This window comes from Tasmannia lanceolata, unplaced genomic scaffold (genome assembly GCF_043159265.1).
Source record: "Tasmannia lanceolata isolate RefF3 unplaced genomic scaffold, GAP_Taslan_0.1 ptg000015l, whole genome shotgun sequence".
Lineage (NCBI taxonomy): Eukaryota > Viridiplantae > Streptophyta > Magnoliopsida > Canellales > Winteraceae > Tasmannia > Tasmannia lanceolata.
Window position 1 is genome coordinate 18,345,702 of NW_027518692.1, and position 18,815 is coordinate 18,364,516.

The window sequence follows — 18,815 nt, forward strand, 5'->3', positions numbered from 1 at the left end:
ATAGCCTCTTCACAAATAAGTAATCTTGGGTCCTTATTTTTTTGGCCTTCTTCCTCCTTTAAATGGCAAAACTACCCTCCCATGCCAAGTGGTATGTAGGGATTTGTTCGGTTGTACTCTCGGTTCCACTCCCAGTCTCCTCAGCCGCACTCAAAATAAAACCTAAGAGTAAAAATCCATGACTCACCATCAATCCCTAAACAATAAATACGAGAAAAACTATCCACAGACTGACTTCTCTCACATCTTTTTTAAGACAAAAAAGGGAAAACTCTCTCTCTTACAAACTACATGCCCATTGCTTATGGTAACTCATTCCAAAGACGACACTCAACAACCTAAGGACTTACTCGCATCTAAACATCCTCCTCCTCTACTAGTTGAAGCTAATCCAGTTGTGAACCCCCACTTGTTTCTCTCAGGCCTCCAAACTTCAAGAATGGTAAGCAACAATGACTTATGAATCCAACGCACTATTACAATCCCATTAAACATATTGTTGGTTGTAAGTGGGTCTTCAGAGTGAAGTGATGAGACAACGACTCTATTGAGAGGCACAATGCATGCCTAGTTGCGAAGGGTGTCACACATCATGAAGGGATTTATCGGAGTGTGGTTGGCACACTCCAATGTCTCACTCACCGAGGTCAATTTCTTCAAATGCTACCGTTGATCTCTGTGGTTTTGGTGAAATGAATTTTATAGGTACCATTAACTTTGGCATTCTCCTTTGAAGGGTCCCGAACTCACTATTGAGCCAAAGGCACCGTGTGAATCATATTCTTCCCCTGAACACTCTACGTTTATATAAGGGACTAAAAAGTGGTTTGACTACAATCTCTTTCCAGGTACAAAGTAAAGTACAAATGGTAAATCCGTGTAGTGTACAAGTGATATAGTGGTAGAAATTCCGAGAATGAAAATATTCCGATGTTCCATTTCCTTGAAGTGGAGAGGATTAAAAATAGTTAGACAAGTCATGTAAATTCTTCATAGGAGTGTAAGCCCATTTGACATAGATGATAAATTTGCACATATTGATGGCCCTAGTGATGCAGTGACGAGGACTCTTAAATAGGGGAACATGGAGACATAGGGCGATAATTAGAAATAGGGAAATGATGTATTCGTCTCCTAAAAAGGGGTGAATTAATGTATAACTTCCCTTGAAAATATCCACATGGGACACAAGTGACACACCATGCTGTTTGCCTATGAAATAGGCATAGAGGGACGTTTTAGATATCTTTGTACCCAAAAACATTGAACACGTCACAGTCATGTGGTTGGTGAAACATATACAGCAACATACTATTTGTAAGTAGAAACCACACTAATTAGATCATTTGGGTGCCGCTTTAGCAAAACTTGTTCGGTTGCCAATATAGAATTTTGCTTGAATTTCTTTGGAACGACCGCTTTTCTCTCTCTTCTCTTCTCTTCGTCTCTATCTTCTCACTCTATATTGGCAAACGACACCCCTACCGGTATTCTAAGGTTGACAACAAAACACTTTTTCCACTATCGTACGAGGTAACTTCCCGGTAAATCCATTGCTTGTATCCTCCCTCCTGCTTACTGTTTTTTTTTTTTAAGTTGACATTTATTATTCCAAAATGTGACAAATAAGGGACAAGATGTCCCCTAATAGGCTACAACAGTACCACCCCCTACATACAATAGAATTAGCTTACATATCCGTTTATATATGCTACTCATCCATTACATTACCCAATAGCCTAACTTGTATCGAATCCAATAGAAAGTGCCATATTTGTGGTCCCCACTAAGTCATGATACATGTACGCGATGCCACACAGACTTATGCACCTTTATTCCTGCTGGCGATTTCGATTTTCAAAAATCCCATTCGAAAACCTATAGCTATTGTGCACCCCTAACCGTGCACGATAACCATCATTACCTCCCGATCTCCGTGGCCTCCCTTTCACGCCACCACCAAGCTTCGGCAAATCCCCTCCTGCCTACTTACACCACTAATCTACGAGATAAATACATGCATCAAACAGAGCTAATCTTAGAGTGGACTGGGTATTTCTCTACTTGGCCCAACGATATAGCCCAAGTCCATGATGAAAATACTAATCGTCCAATGGGCTGTTCTTTAGACCCATATATTGTAACTTAAACTTTAGGTGGCCCCCGAATAAGCCCAAAAGCCCATTAACATCTCACGTGAACTCGGAGATCTCCTCACAGAAAGTCTACGGACACTTTCGTCAGTAAAGGGAATCTTTTCGTTATGCACACGCGGACTCCAGCCCAACAACTAACCAAATTTAAACCTCCATTTCAAATCCCTTGCTATTAATGATTCGCACCACTTTTAACGTGATTTGACGTCAAAATCGTTAAAGTCTGCCGCAATTCACGTTATAAGGGGTGGGAATTATCCTACAGTGGATGCGAATTTATCATCTTCTGTTGAATTTTCGAGTCGGCGGATATGATATAAGCTTCTCTTGTGTCGATTTTGGGGTTCTCTCTTTTCGAGCTCTGTTCTCTTATCAGCTCCCTCTACAAACTCTAGGGTTTTTTCCTCTGCCTTTCCTTAACCTAGGGTTTTACCTCTCTCTCTCTCTCTCTGATTTTGCATCTCGTACATTTGATCTTCATGGATTCCTTCGGATCTGGGCGGAAGAGGAATAAGCATGATGCTGCCTTGAATGGAAATGGAGGAGTGATTGGATCCAAACGGAATAAGCAAGGTCCGTGTTCCTTTTCTATGTAAATATTAGGGCTAGATCTCTTGTTTCTTTTCGATTCTCGCATTTTATCTACATTTCTTATTCTATGATTTTCGGTTCACGTGAATCTTTCGTTTGGTTGTTGTCTGTGTTGGAATCTAGAGTCTGTACATGTCAAAAGATCTTGTTTTTTGTTGATGTGAGCTAGGGTTTTGAAGGTTTAAAGGGATTTTCGTAGGAGTCGAACTAGGGTTTGTATATGTCAAAAGAGGTTGCTTCTTGTTGATGTGAGCTAGGGGTTTAGAAGTTTTGAAGGGATTTTTTAAGGAATTGTCTATGTTATATTCTAAGGTTTTTTTTTTTTGGGAAGAATTGGATTGTATGTTTTGGACTCTAGGGTCTGTATATGTTAAAAACTTGCTTCTTGTCGAAGTGAGCTAGGGTTTTGATGGTTTACAAGGTTTTTTTCTTAGGATTTTGTCTGTGTTATATTCTAGGGTTTCTACTTGGGAAGAAGTGGATTGTATGTTTTGGACTCTAGGGTCTGTGTATGTGAAAATAACTTGCTTCTTGCCAATGTGAGCTAGGATTTAGAAGTTTTCGAGGGATTTTCGTAGGAGCGATCTGTGTTATATTCTATTGTTTCTACTTGGGAAGAAGTGGATTGCATGTATTGGGCTCTAGGGTCTGTATATATCAAAAGAACTTGCTTTGAAGTGAGCTAGGGTTTAGAAGTTTTCAAGGGTTTTTCTTAGGTGCTGTCTGTGTTATATTCTAGGGTTTCTGCTTGGAAAAAGTGGATTGTATGTATTGGACTCTAGGGTCTGTATATGTCAAAAGAACTTGCTTCGAAGTGAGCTAGGGTTTAGAAGTTTTCAAGGGTTTTTCTTAGGTGCTGTCTCTGATATATTCTAGGGTTTCTACTTGGGAAGAAGTGGATAGTATGTATTGGGCTCTAGTTCTGCATATTTTAAAAGAACTTGTTTGTTTTCGAAGTGAGATAGGGTTTAGAAGTTTTCAAGGGTTTTTCTTAGGAGCTGTCTGTGTTATATTCTATGGTTTGTATCTGGGAAGAAGTGGATTGTGTTTGTATTGGACTCTAGCATATACATATGTCAAAAGAACTTGCTTCTTTTTGAAGCGAGCTAGGGCTTTGAGTGTTTCGAGAGATTTTCTTTGGTGTTGTCTGTGTTATATTCTACTTGGTAAGAAGTGGATTTGTGTGCAAGTAAGGTAAATTGTAGGGTTTTTTAATTTTACATGTAAATATTTGGGTTTCTGTTTGGGCTGAAGTATGCCTTCTGAAGAGAGTTCCTTAATCATGTAATCATGTTAGAGATGTGGTTTGTCTTTTTGTGACGGCTGGTGTTGTTTGTGTTCATGTGCATCTGATTTTGTGTAAATCTTTCCCACCCTCCAAACTACTTTTGTGGTTCAATGCCCCTTTAAATTGTTATATTTTTTATATCTGTTGCAGCCCTAGCTGTCTTAATTATCCACCTTTCCACAGTGTTGCCAATTTTTCTTTAGTAGCCTTCTTTTGGGTGTTGTTGGAGATTAGTGATTGGAGTTATTCCATTATTTTTGGATCTCTTTTTTTTTTCTGTTTTTCTTTTTGTGTGTACAATGACTTCAACCTAAACACTGAGCTAAAACTAGAGAAAATCTATCTGTTTGACAAATAGTATTTTTTATTCCCTGAAAATTAATTCTAAAACCTTTAACCCAGTTTCCGAGCTTGGAATTTGAAGTTCCCATAAACTTATCTGGTCACTTAAAGTCAACATATAGTTTAAGTTTCAACCAAGAAATGTTTCGAAATTTATGTGCTGGACTTCCTTAGTATGCATGGTAAGTCCATCAATCATCCTTATTTGTTACCTTTTTTTCTCTTTCCCGGTATTCAATTCATCTAGCTGTGGTTGATTTTATCTGGGGGGAAGACATTAGTTGTGTCTTCATCGTATGATGATTTTTTTTTGCAAATAGTTTATTTATATAATGCAATTCTGTTAATATTGTATTTTTAAATAACTGATAATCACTTCATAATTTACCCGAATGCCACATTTTGCCTAAATGCTAAGTAATGTTAATGTAAGTTTAGAATATTCTTGAAGTATCAATATTAAAAGGCACAGAAATTGTAACTGAGAAGACGTAATTAATGTCCTGCAACAGAAATGGAGTCTTTTTCAACCGGTATAGGAAGCAAAACGAAGCCATGCACCAAGTTTTTCAGGTTCTAATCTTAACCTGTCTAAGATAATATTCTAAATGCAACTGTTGTCTCTTGTAAGTATTTGTAACTTCTAATAACGTTTGGTTTACAATTTTTACAAGATTTAATATTATCAAGACTAATGAATTGGGCATCTAGGTTTTTGGCACAGGTTCTTACCTCTTGTTCCTCTAATGAAGTTAACAAAGGCTTGTGAACGGAGAAAATGGTTGACTTACAAGAGAACATTCGATATACACATTTCCTGGGCTGTTTTGACTCTAAAACAGTAATATCGGGATATATCTAGATAACGCTTTTGTAGCATTAAATCATGTATTCATTTAAGAATCTCACAAAATCGATTAATTATCATTGCATCTAATTGCCATTTATGTTAAAAACTGAGGGTAAGTTTCATATCTGATTTGTTTTGAGTGTGGTCTCTGGACCATGTGCAAGTGTCTAATGTTTCAATGCTTTTCTAAGGTCAAAATTTTCCTATTTCTTTTTAATTTAAACTCCATAGAAACATACATCTTCGAAAGTAGAAGTGTTGTTTGTTTTTTGTTTCTTTAGCAAAGTACTGATGTTAGTATCGCCTTAGCATGCCTCTTTCATATTATCACGAAGAGGCGTCTCTCTCTCTCTCTCTCTCTCTCTCTCTCTCTCTCTCTCTCTCTCTCTCTCTCTCTCTCTCTCTCTCTCTCTCTCTCTCTCTCTCTCTCACACACACACACACACACACACACACACAAACAAACAAACAAACATACACATACACAAATAGGAAAAAAAATCATCAAAGCTTGAAGCCAGGGTTCTAATAGTACCATGGGAACCTCCTTATTTTTAAGAAACTTATAAGCTAAAAACAAGTAAAGAAAACTCTAAACTCAATTCTTCTCCCCTTCCTTAATTTTCTCCAATTCTTTCTTTCTTGTCCTCCTCATCCTTCCTACTGCTACCAATACCAGCCGCAAGTTTGGATCAAGGTTGCCAGAGCGGGAATCTAAACGGGAATCGAAGGCTCCCGGGGAAGAATCCTGCTCAAGGTTGCCAGAGCGGGAATCGAAGCTCCCAGGGAAGAATCCTGCTTCCTTGGTTTGGATTACTAATCATGGATTTTTATATTTAATTTAATAGTTTTGAATGAAAAATAGACAATTACTCATTTTATTCTTATTTTTGACTTTTTAATAATTTTTTCATTTTTATATATAAATCTGAAAAACTCTTACGATTTACAATTCGAACCCGATTTTCGAAACCTTGATCCTAGACCCTTATTCTGTTCATTTATGAACAAAGCTCTTGAATCAGGTGGAATCGGAATAGGATGCCAATTCCAATGCCGGATTCCAACAAGCCAAACAGTAATAGAAATTTCATTCCAACTAGGACGAATCAAAATACTATCCCTTGGGGATGGAACACAAGTTCCGGCATTTCCCCTCATTATTTCCCCCCGGTGTCATCTCTGGCCCCTTATTGTGTTCATGGCGTAGCCGGAAGCGCAAAGAACGTGTCGGGGGTTGATCGCCGCCGACTTCCGATCAGAATAACCTTTGAATCCACGAAGGGTGCTCGTTGAGTGCACAGAGAGCCGTTCTTTGAATCCACAAAGAACAAATAACAATACCACTTTCTCTAACAAAAGAAAGAAGGAAAATTTCTTTGATCTCAAAATAATTGTAAAAGTCGTTCAAGCAACCCTTGAATGTGAGTATTTATAAGCTTTTAACAAGACTTCTCCCTCAAAAACACAAGTACCTAAGTTTCCAATCCTATTGTGACTCAACTACCCCATCTTACCTAAAATCCTAAAAAAAGTAGATAAGCAAGGACTCTGTTACCAAATAAACTCGTTGCAACATAAACGTGTTGCAACACGTTTTATTCAAACTGATATACCTTCTCACCGAGGAGACATGGATACGTCAAGTTCAGTGGTGAGTCGTCATAGTGCCTCCAACTTCAAAGACCCTAACATGTCGACCCTTGGCTTTTTCGGCATCGTACTTAGTGTTAGACCCGATTAGCTTCTTTTTAACACCATTTTGTATTTTTTTTTTCTCCTCCTCCTTTGATTTGGCAAGGGATTCTTTTAGCACCAAACACAATTGCCCCTGCACTTGAAAAGCTTTGGGTTCCTCCTCTACTTTTGATGTGTACATCACTCGACGGATCATCAAGGATTGCCGAGGAGCACAAATGGTAGGAATGAGATTTTTTGTATTTGTTCCTCTTCATGCTTTCGATCATCCTCTTCGTGTTCGTCAGCAACGACAAAATTTGTCGTACGCCGGCGACCTTTGGGACACTGATTGGATTTGTGACCCACTTGGTTGCACTTATAGCATATGATCCGTTGCTCGAAGTGTGACTCATACGGATCTTGTCGTGGAACTTGGGTCGTTGTTGAAGTAGTTGGAATATCTCCGTGTCCTCTTCCTCGTGTCAGGAATGCTTGCGCAAATTTGCTTACCCCAACAAGAGGATTCAGAACCACCTTCTCTTTCGCCATCAAAATCGTCGTCTGCGGTGTCTCTACCACACCTTGACCCACAGAAGAAGTCATTTGGGCCATACGATTAAGCATGGTCTCCACTAGCTCGGCCATCTTCATGGCTTCAGAAAGAGTCTAAATTGGGTGAAGAGGAGTTACCTTATTGAAGATTTCCTAACGGCAACCGTTGATGTAATGTGATACGCGTTGTGTCTCGGTCTCCACAATATCATTCCCGGATGATAGCCGGTAGAAGTCTTCGGTGTAATCCTGTACTAATCTATTTCCTTGTCGGCACTTTTGGTACTACTGGAAGAGTATTTGATCGTAGTCAATGGGCGGGAACCTCTTACAAAAGACTTGGCGCATCAGTGCCCATGTTCGGATTGGTCGCTTTCCCATCCTTGTACTAGAAAGTTGAAGTTGTTCCTACCATACCGAAACTCCACGTTTAAGCTTGATTGCCATGAGTTTCGTTTTCTTCTCCTGTTGTACTTCCATGTAGTCAAAAAATCTCTAGACCGCCTCAAGCAAATCAAGAAAATCTTCGATAATCTTCGATATGGAGTTGGCCATTAAACTCGGCCAAATCCACCTTAATACAACAATCACGATCACGAGCCGTGACTTGCGGAATGTGACCACGGGCTTGCCTTGGATGGACAATGTCTTCGAATTCCTCCTCGGTAGAGTATTCATCGTCAGGAAAATACGTAAATCTAAGGCCGGGGCGTGGAACTCGACGTAGAGCTTGAGCGTGCCGTCGTCGATCACCGTTGTCGGTATGGGGTTGCTCGCGCTCAGTAAGATTCAACCGTGCCAATTGCTCCGCTATTTGATTAACGGTAGCTTGGAGAGTATTGAACATCTCGTCTGTCACGGTTTCTTAATGTTCTTGTTTTCTGTGGGAATCCATGGAAAGTGTAGCAAGGATCTGATACCACTTGGCGTAGCCGGAAATGCGAAGAACGCGTCGGGGGTTGATCGCCGTCGACCTTCGATCAGAATAACTTTCGAATCCACGAAGGGTGCTCGTCGAATCCATGAAGAGCCGTTCTTTGAATCCGCAAAGAACAAATAACAATACCACTTTCTCTATCAAAAGAAAGAGGAAAATTTCTTTGATGTCAAAGCAAGTGTAAAAGTCGTTCAAACAACCCTTGAACGTGAGTATTTATAAGCTTTTAACAGGACTTCTCCCACAGAAACAAAAATACTTAATATTTATAGTTTCCAATACTATGGTGACTCAACTACCCCACCTTTCCTAAAATCCTAAAAAAAGTAGATAAACAAGGATTCTACTATCAATTAACTCGTTGCAACATAAACGTGTTGCAACATGTTTTATTCAAACTAATATCCCTTTTCACCGAGGAGACGTGGATACATCAATTCATTATTTAACAAGACTCTGCAATTGATACCTTAAGCTTTTGGAATAATTGGCTGTTTCACATGGTATCAGTGCTATTTCCTCACAGCAGGTCCTGGGTTCAAAACCCAAATGAGGAGCCACGTGTGCCACTTAATTGATTGTTTCTCAAAACTATATTTTATGGGGTTCAGCATCTAGCTCAATTGGTAAAGAATATGGTCTTCAACCTTGAGGTTGGAGTTTCAATCCCATCTTACCTACCAAAAAAAGAGACTGGAATTGGGTGGAATTGGAATAGGATGCCGATTCCAGTGCCTGATTCCGGCAACCCAAACCCATCCTTAGTGTAGGGAGTAAGGAGCAGAGGAGTGTTATCCATGTGAGTGGGTGGGTAGGGGACCAGGGATCATTACTTTTGACCTGGGTTTGAAGGATGTTTTAGGGACATAATGTGCAGATTTGGTTTGGAAGTGGTTTTAGGGACATCATGTGCCGGCCATGTTATGGTTGTTTCCCCTTTTTAGTTTCTGTATTATTCCATGAAAAAACATGTAGTTTGATATGGTTGAAATCTGGAAACATATAAGAGAGCCTCATTGAAGAACAGTCATGTGAATAACTGATTGAAATTCAACGGATCACTATTGGTTGGGTTGTGATAGAGAGATCTTTAAAAGCTTTAACTACAAACAAGACACATTTTGGAGCATAAACTGAAAGTCATCCCAATCAACTTGGTTTTGGTTGAGAATAAGGGTGTGTCGAATCAATATTTGATCTTAGTCTTGTGAAAAGAGGGCTTCATAAATGGATAGAATACATTTTGAAGAACAAATGTTAGAACAATGATTTGCCCGGCACTTTGAATTTATTGGGGACAATAAATCATTGATTTATTAGAACAATTCATTGGGGACAATGAATTTATTAGAACAATGATTTATTGTCGAATCAATATTTGATCTTAGTGTGTGTCCGATACAACACACGTGTCCCCTCGTGTTGAAACTCCTTTGGACACTTCTAAATGTACTTTTAGAAGTGTCAGACTGAATGTGGGCATATGTGGGCATGTCGACACGTTTCTTTACCGTGTCAAGTGTGACATTCTATTTTATTATTGAATATTGTGTTTACCTATTTATTACTAACTATTCTTTTAGCTCTTCTTTAATTAATATTTGATGTCAGTATTCCGCGACTCTTACTACGTCTATAGGGGTTCGGATGGACCACCATTCTTAGGAAGAAAACAGGCCATCTGATCAATTTCGTCTCTAACGCCGTTGATCTGGCCAGTGGAGATTGTAGTCTTATTCGTGATCAATGAGCTCGACTCCCCTTTGACGCCTAATACTAGTAAGGGCTGGCTGCCCCTGTATGCTTCAAGCTTATGGACACTTACAAGCTCATACCTTCGCATCTTGCCTTTAGGTTTTATCGACTTGCATGCCTCCAAAAGAGATTGGGGTTTTAGATCCTCGGGAAATCCCTTTTCTTAATACCCCTATTCTTCCGGAGCTGCCATAACTTGGGCTCATCATGCTATGGTGTTATTCGTAGCAGTCCAAGGGGTTGGTTCACTTTTGGACATGTTACGTTTGCTTTGCTTTTCTTTTTTGGACACATTTGGCATGGGGCTAGAGCCTTGTTCAGAGATGTTTTTGCTGGTATTGACCATGATTTGGATGCTCAAGTGGAATTTGGAGCATTACAAAAACTCCTATTCCAATATTATAGTCATTGTATCCTATTGGTCTCCCTTTCTCGTTGCGTATTGGAGACTAAAGAGAATAGAAATTGATGAATGTGATGTTATTAGATTATCTCATTTTGTTCCTAGGACTGATTTAAAAAATAATAATTAATCCTAGGACTTATTAGTTTCTTAAATGAATACTGCATTTATATTTGCAAATTATGATAGTAATCATTAATGTAGGTGTATTGGTGTGTCAACATTTCAAGGTTTTAAAGAGTTGCCATGTTAGACACCTCCCATCCGTGTTGAAACTCTACACACGAATCTGTGTCCACAAATCATGATTATATATACTTTCTGTTTAGCCGTGTCCCCGTTTCTAAATTTTGGGATATTGCCATGTCCGACACTCCGTATCTGTCTCGACACTCGACACTCGTGTCCGTGTCCACAAATCATAGGAACAAAATCATGCGGATAAGTGGGCTGTGGACAAAGGATCACTATATTTAATGCTTGGTTCTTTTGGTTTGAAGGTGGTTCTAGGGACATGGAGTGAAGATGGGTTATGATAGAAAGAAAGTTTTTAAAAGCCTTGAATTCAAAAAATGACAATTTTCGAGGCATAAATTCGAAGCCGTATTGATTATGGTAGAAAATGAGGGTATGAAGAATCAATGTTGGTCTTAGTCTTGTTTGAGGAAGAGCTTTATAAATGCAGGCGACCCATTTTGGTAGAGAATGAGGGTCTATTGAACTAAAGTTGGTCTTGGAAAAACATGCCAAACTTTTGATAGAGCTTTATTTGGATTTATATTTTGTGTGGGTGGATGCTAATGCTTATACCAATTTTTATTCTATATTTTTCAAAAAGCATGTTAAAATATTCTGGAGTAAATTGGCTGATTCTGTTGTTTCAATTGAAAGTCGTAGGTTAGGAGCTTTTGTTAAAAGTGAGCAATTTAGATTGTTTATTCCTACCGATTTTTGAAGTAGAATCAAACTCTTGTGAGACTCGACAAAAAGGTTATTCTTTATGCCAGAGACAAATCAACCATCGAGTCAACATAGAGACAAACCCCAGATTGTAAAAATTTTGATATTTCTTATAACATTTAGAACAAAAGAATATTTATGTTTACATTTGTAAAACAAGATTTTTTTTTCCGATATACCCTTGTATTTCTGTTGGGATAGGGACATTGTCCTAATCATAATTCATGCTTTGGGTTATCAGAGATGGCTCCAACATCTAATGTCTAGGGATATTTTTAGTCTCGTTGATGTGCATATAAGAAACCAAAATCTCACACAAATAGTTAATAAATTATAATAAATGATAGAGAAGCCACTATCTTTGTACGATAACATAATTTGATTAATCTTGATCACTTAATTCTTTTGACAACCTATTGTATTCTATAGCTTGTCTACTTATATTTAGTTTTTTTTTTTTTTTTTTTTTTTAAATCACTCTAATCAATACACTTATGTGATTCCATTATCTAAGTACTAGATTGGGTAGGGACTAGGTATCATCCAATCACATTAAAGATGGATAAACCAAATCAGATTTAGTACACACTCTAAATTCTTAAATAGTGTTGTGATATGATCATGGAAAATCCGATGCCCTCAATGACTGTGTCGAGGTATCTATCTTGGGGGAGATGTCATGGACACAAGTTGTAGTCAATAGGTATGGTACAGAGCCAGGTCATAGCTTCAGATTGCTTTAGAAAACCAGGGGTCACAGTTTGGCGTGACATCATGCGATTGAGACACAACTTCAGTCGAGGTATCAGGTTTGGAGTATACTCTGGAGACAGGATTATCTTTTGAGATATGTGTTGGTGCTCCTCTATTTCTCGGAAAGAGATGTTCCCCGATTTATTCCTTGTAGCTCCTCACAAGGATGTCATGGTCAAAGATTTGCTTTGAGAGATCTATAGATAGGCTGATTTGGAAGCCCGCTTTTAGGAGAAATTTCTTTGATAGAAAATTGTTGTCGGTTGATAGACTTCTTCAGTTGCTAAAAGGAACGTACATCAGCTCATCTGGGTTTGACAAGAGAGTGTGGATCTGGGACTACCGGGGTTTTTACTGTCAAATCTTTCTATAACCAACTGGTTCCTTGTCTTGCGCTCCCAATTGAAGCAAGAGTATGGAAAATCCAAGCTCCTCCGAGGGTGTGCACGTTCTGTTGGGCGGCGCTTCGTGGATGGATTCAAACAGTGGACTTTCTCAGGGCCCGTAGGATGCTAATTGTGGACCATTGTGCTTTATGCATAGAGGCGAGAGAATCGGTGGACCATATCTTTATCCATTGTTGAGTTGCCACTTGCCAGAAAGGTGTGGGGTGATAAAAAGAAAATGGGAAGATTTGGCCACTCCTTCAAATACTCTGTCATTTCTTTTTTTCCAGAACACCCACTTGGTGGCCAACAAAGAAAGCGACCAAAGCACCCTCCCTTTCTCCATGGAACGAACGACCAACTTTCAAACAAGTTCTGAAGGTTAGAAGGGAAGACCCAATTAATCCCGTACAAGCCATTTAGTTTCAGTATCTTAGATTCTCAGTTGATGCATTAAGTGTTCACCTAAAAAAGAAGATCGTCTCATCCGAGATACAGAACATATGAGACAATTTAATACACATAGTATCTCGGATGTGTACCATTTTTCAGACAATTTGATACATACAGAACAGTCTGATACATATCAGGGTTTGAGATTTCCTGCATGTTTACCATTTTTTCAAAGCGCTTGGTACATCTCATATTTCCAATGTTTCAAACCATGCTTATTGAATACTCCAAAATTTGATGCTCATAGCATTGCTTGATACAAATGTTGTATCGATAATACTTCAATTCTCTCTCTCTCTCTCTCTCTCTCTCTCTCTCTCTCTCTCTCTCTCTCTCTCTCTCTCTCTCTCTCTCTCTCTCTCTTGTAATGTATCAGATGATGTATACTCATACTCATTGCTAATGATTGGTAATCACTGCACTCGACATTATCCCATGGGCTATTGCCTGACTGGGAAGTTCCTTTACGAAATGGTCAAATATGAAGGTCTTGTTTGTATGAATGATCATTAATTTTGATACAAACGTTGTATAGATAATACTCCAATTTTATTTCTCTTCTCTCTTGTAACGTATCAGATGATGTATACTCTGTACTCATTGCTAATGATTGGTAATCACTGAACATGACATTATCTTACAGGCTAATGTCTGATTGGGAAGTTCGATTCCGAAACTGTCAAATTTAAAAAGCCCTTGTTTTTATTAGTGATTATTCATTACTTATTCTATTTCGTTTTGTTACACTAGCATGTCTTTCTTTCTAGTTACCAGCTTCAATGTGAATGCTGCTTACCTCTTTACAATCTAGTGTTCACTAGTATACTCAACTTTGTTGCTTCAAAATAGGCATAGAAATTTAGGACTCCCAGCCAATGGATCGGAAGATGCCTCTGGAATTTGCAAACAATTTTGGGGAACCCACCTTGCAGGACTGCCTCCCTGCGGAGGGAACGGTCCCTGGCGACCTGTCACAAATATCTCTGATATTTTCAAAAATCACATTTTTATCGCGACATTTTGATTAAACGACAAAAACCCGAACTAATCCCGAGATTTTAAAAATATAGCGATATTTTCGTTTGTATCATAAAATATCCTGATAATATCGCGATATTAACCCTAAATTTTTACTATATTTCTATTTTATATATTTTTCTTAAATTTAATAATTTTATAGATATTTTTAAATAATTTTATTTTTACCGTTTTTTTCCGATATAATCTCGAAAAAATAAAAAAAAAATATATCCCGAGACTTTTTCTTGCCGAGAATTTCCTGAGAAGGACATTTGTGACATGGCTGGCGACGAGACCGGAGGCATCGAAACTGCCTTCGGCTGACTCTAATGGGCTTCGGCTCGAAAGTCTGGGGCTACAGCGACGGACCCAGGTCCATCTTTCGTCTTGCCTGAGAATAGGGTGATTGATGGCGGGACATCCGTTGATCATGCTGCCACATGGCCCTCCTTCCTGCTTCAATTGGTATGTTCCGACCTGGGTATCCCTTGGGAGTCCCTCAAGACGAATTCAAATTTCAAATCTCAAACTCAAACATCAAATCCGGACGGGCTTCCCAAAGTCATCCTTGCTGAAAAAGCCAAATTATCCGTTGCTGATGACTTTCAATCTTTGACTTCTCTACTACCTATGGTCATTAGAAAGGATGCAGATAACTTTGTACCTCAGCAGTCTGCTCCACCTCCTAGAAGTGTATCTTCTGGTCAGGTGGACCATTCCTGGAAGAACATCTTGAGACGCCAAACTCCATTGGCGAGCGATACGCTAAAGCTAAAGGCCAAAGTGAATAGGGTGTTGGGTATCCTCAAAAAGGGCATGATCGGGCCTACCTCGAAAGGAAAGAGCTTCGAGACGCCAACACAAATCGTATCTTCATAAAGAAGCGGAAGCCCTCACAGCAGATACTTGATGAACAAACCTGGAGGAGGGCCATTGATAAGAGTAATCACGGAATGCCAGGAGTACATTGATTGATAAGGAATCACCCACCCACTCGTCCCATGGATGGGGTTTTTGAAAGGGAACCTGGAAGAGCTCTTCCAATTCCCAATCATCCCTGCATGTGTGATGTCCTCGGGTAAGAGGATGGTTTTGACATTGGGAGTTTTCTTTTGCTCGCAATGGCTCTGGGCTTCTAAGTCATTAGGGGAGTCTGGATGTTTCAGTCGAAAATTGATCTAGTTTAGATTTGGTAATTTGATTCTGATGATAGTGCTTGAGAATAGTAAATGGATTTAAAATGAAATTGGTCCCAAGGGGGAGGGAGTAATGATAATCCTAGCGGGAAATGGCGATAGATATTAGTTTAATTTCGACCTATTATCATGGGGAAATGTGTTCGACGGAATTGCATCCAATCTCTTGACAAGTGTTGCTTTATAAAAGGCTTTTTCTCACTACCTTATTTAAAAAGATAATGGTGACGGCGGTTCCCTCGAAATTGATGTTGAATTGATTTCGTTGGAAAGATAAAAAAATCAAACTAAGAAAAGGCGGAATCAGAAAAACAATGGTACCGACAAATGTATTTCTTCTAACGTGTTGAAAACCTTGTTTCACACGTTTAGGGTTTATTTCGGGGGGGGTGGGCATCTACAGGTAGTTTTGCATGGTTTCTCTCCTACAAAACTAAGTAAGATGGAGCCAAGCCCTTCTAGTCCCTCGAATGCTCTTACCACCAAACAAAAGAGGATGGAGACCATTGACTGTTCGGTGTGGGTGGAAGACCCAAAGGGTCTTAAGGCCCCTTGAGGTACGATGAAGCAAAGGCCTCCAGTGAATCACCAACACCCAGGGAGACTGTCAAGAGCATCATAACAAGACAGTGGAAGCACTTTAAGGAGGACTACCTGCAAAATGTGGAAGAGCTTTTTGTTCTGACAGGGACTTATAACATCAAGGACATCTGCATACCACTATAGAAGCTCCCCTCCTTCCAGGTTCGTTTGGAGGATGAGAAACGGGCGCAGCGTTTAGCTGGGAAGCCAACAAAACTTTGTGTACTAGGAAGCTAGAGTAACTCATCGCTGTAAAAATGGATCCGATGGAAGAGATACCGGTCCCGGAGTATGCCATTGTCTTTATATCAAAAGAGGCAGAATTAGAATTTGAGGTTGATTATCTCCCGAGGGAATTAAAAAAGTGCTCGTAGAGGATGGATATCTACTGGGTTGGTGTAGATATTATTAGAATTTTAGTTAATTTTTCTCTTTCTCCTGGCGGTAGGCAAGCTTTTTGGATTTTAATCTAGGGCGGTGAGAAGAGGCTGGGAGTGAAAATGAATTAGGTATTTGGTATTGGAATGAACACCAGGGGAAGTTTTCCTGAGATAGTTTTGGTTGGAATTTCTTCGGTCACTGGATTAATATCCTTTGACCCTCCAAATATTATGCACGAGGTGCTCCTGGTCCCCAATCTATGTAATTACTTTCTGATTAATGAAAATTGTCTTCTTTCAAAAAAAAAAGTATACTCAACTTTGTTAATTACTTGGCACTGAGCTACCGCCTTATTGAAGATAGTTCATGCACCAGACATTATATTTTCCCTTTCCATTCTAATTGATTGCACTGATTTGGGATGCAGTATTGCTGGGTGCCCATTTGGCGAGAGCTGCCACTTCCTCCACTACGTTCCCGGTGGCCTCAACGCTGTTGCTCAGATGACCAATCTAGGCAACCCTGCTCTCCACATGTCTTCGAGAAACCCAGCGGCCCCACCCTCTCTTTCCGATGGTTCCTCACCAACCGTAAAGACCCGTATGTGCAACAAGTACAACTCCGCTGAAGGATGCAAATTTGGGGACAAATGCAATTTTGCCCACGGTGAGAGGGAACTCGGTAGGCCCATCATGCCATCACACGAGGATCATCGTCCTATGGGCCCAATGACAGGCCGGTTAGGTGGCCGGCTCGAACCACCACCTCCAGCCCAGGGTGCTGCTGGAAGCTTCGGTGCCTCGGCCACAGCCAAGATCAGTGTTGATGCCTCCCTCGCCGGTGCCATTATTGGGAAGGGTGGAGTGAATTCTAAGCAGATTTGTCGCGTCACAGGTGCCAAACTAGCCATTCGAGAGCACGAGTCAGACCCCAATTTGAGGAACATTGAGCTTGAGGGAACCTTTGATCAGATCAAGCAGGCCAGCACGCTTGTACGTGAGCTCATAGTCAACATTGGCACAGCCGCCGGTCCCATGAAGATCCCTGCTCCGGCGCCAGCCGCGGCCGCGAACAATTACAAGACGAAGATGTGTGAGAACTTTACGAAGGGTTCTTGTACATTTGGGGACCGGTGTCACTTTGCACACGGTGCAAATGATCTGCGTAAACAAGTGATGTGAGACCACTTCCTTATCTCATTTCTTTGTTTCTGTCATCAACATATGGCGTTTTAGACTGTTGAAGTTTTGGGAGCTTTAATTGCTGGTGTCGAGATTCAACTCTGTGGAGGAGCAGATTGTAGTATCAGTGGTTTCTAGGGTTTATTTTGATTAATGTCTTCCTTTTTTTTATTGTTTTCTTCTTTGTTTCGTTACTCAGTTCTATATTTGGGTGTCCTGATCAGTTTTAGGAACTCCATTTCCTTTGTGAATTGTGATTGACCTTGCTGGCTACAGCTACTTGATTCTTATCTGGGTGCTAAGTTTCGTGCAGGTCTCGAGTGTTGAGCACATGCTTGCTCTCTTTCAATGCCCTCTGAAATTGGTCTTTATTTGCAAATTAGATTAATTTAATTTAATCTCATTTATAAATGAGACTTTTTGTTTATATACGAGTAGTAGATATAGTGATCGACCCCGTGTCTTTCTCTCTCTAACCCAGAGGAGAGAGAAAGACACATAGGGGGTCGATTTAAGATGTTTGGGGGTCAATTTATCAATGCCCTAGATATAATTCTTTTTATATCTTGGGGTCTCTTTGGATCCTATTTTATTTGCAAATAGGGCATTAGAACCAGTGTTTTAAAGCCATTTGCATGTAAATTGAAATGCATTTTTTTCCCGTTGGGACGGTTACCTCTAGTGTAAAATAGTAAAAATAATTACACTGGTGGGGGTTGCCCAAAGTAAAAAAATGGGCCGAATATATCACTTATTTATATGCATATTAAGTTTTAGGACGGGGTGACTTCTAATGGCCTAAAGTCTCATTTGCAAATATGATGAGATAAAATAAAAATTCGCCCCTTTTCTTCACATGGGACAGCTAGCTGTAGTGTATGTTGCAATCTAGAACGTTGAGACCCTCACACGTGAGCTACATCGGCCTCTCTCTAGTCATAGATACACTGAAGTTGGCTGTCCAAAGTAAAAAAGGGAGCGGATATATCACTTCCCTAGTAAAACCCTTATTTGCGAGTTTTAAGTCTTATCTGGTGCAACCTCAGAACCATATTCAAATAAAAATACAAGATACCAACATGCATATTTTACCATTGACTGTAAAATTGATTTTCTACTGTACTCTTCTCTTTCGAGAATGTTACAATTATTCATTAAATGCTACAAAGGACTCATTAAATGCCACTAAAATTGGTCCTGATTTGTTAATAAGATTAAATTTTCATTCTAGCTTCTTCAGAGGCCAGTAACCATTATTTGAAAATAATCATATTTAACTTCAAAACCACCACTTGCATATAAGATTATATGCAAATAAATATTTATCGGCATCCAAAGAGGCCCTAATT

General features: G+C 39.6%; 2 protein-coding genes across 2 annotated transcripts in view; both read left to right on the forward strand.

Moving 5' to 3' along the window:
• The window catches only part of LOC143893100 (immunoglobulin), a 93,563-nt gene that overhangs the window by 2,698 nt on the left and 72,050 nt on the right, over window positions 1–18,815 (forward strand). The gene's annotated exons all lie outside the window — the stretch shown is intronic.
• Window positions 2,484–17,778, forward strand: LOC143893084 (zinc finger CCCH domain-containing protein 31-like). The gene is made up of 3 exons (XM_077398040.1): window positions 2,484–2,729; window positions 4,890–4,950; window positions 16,713–17,778. Exons 1-3 carry the CDS (start codon window positions 2,636–2,638, stop codon window positions 17,464–17,466), a joined length of 909 nt encoding a protein of 302 aa, XP_077254155.1. The 5' UTR covers window positions 2,484–2,635; the 3' UTR covers window positions 17,467–17,778.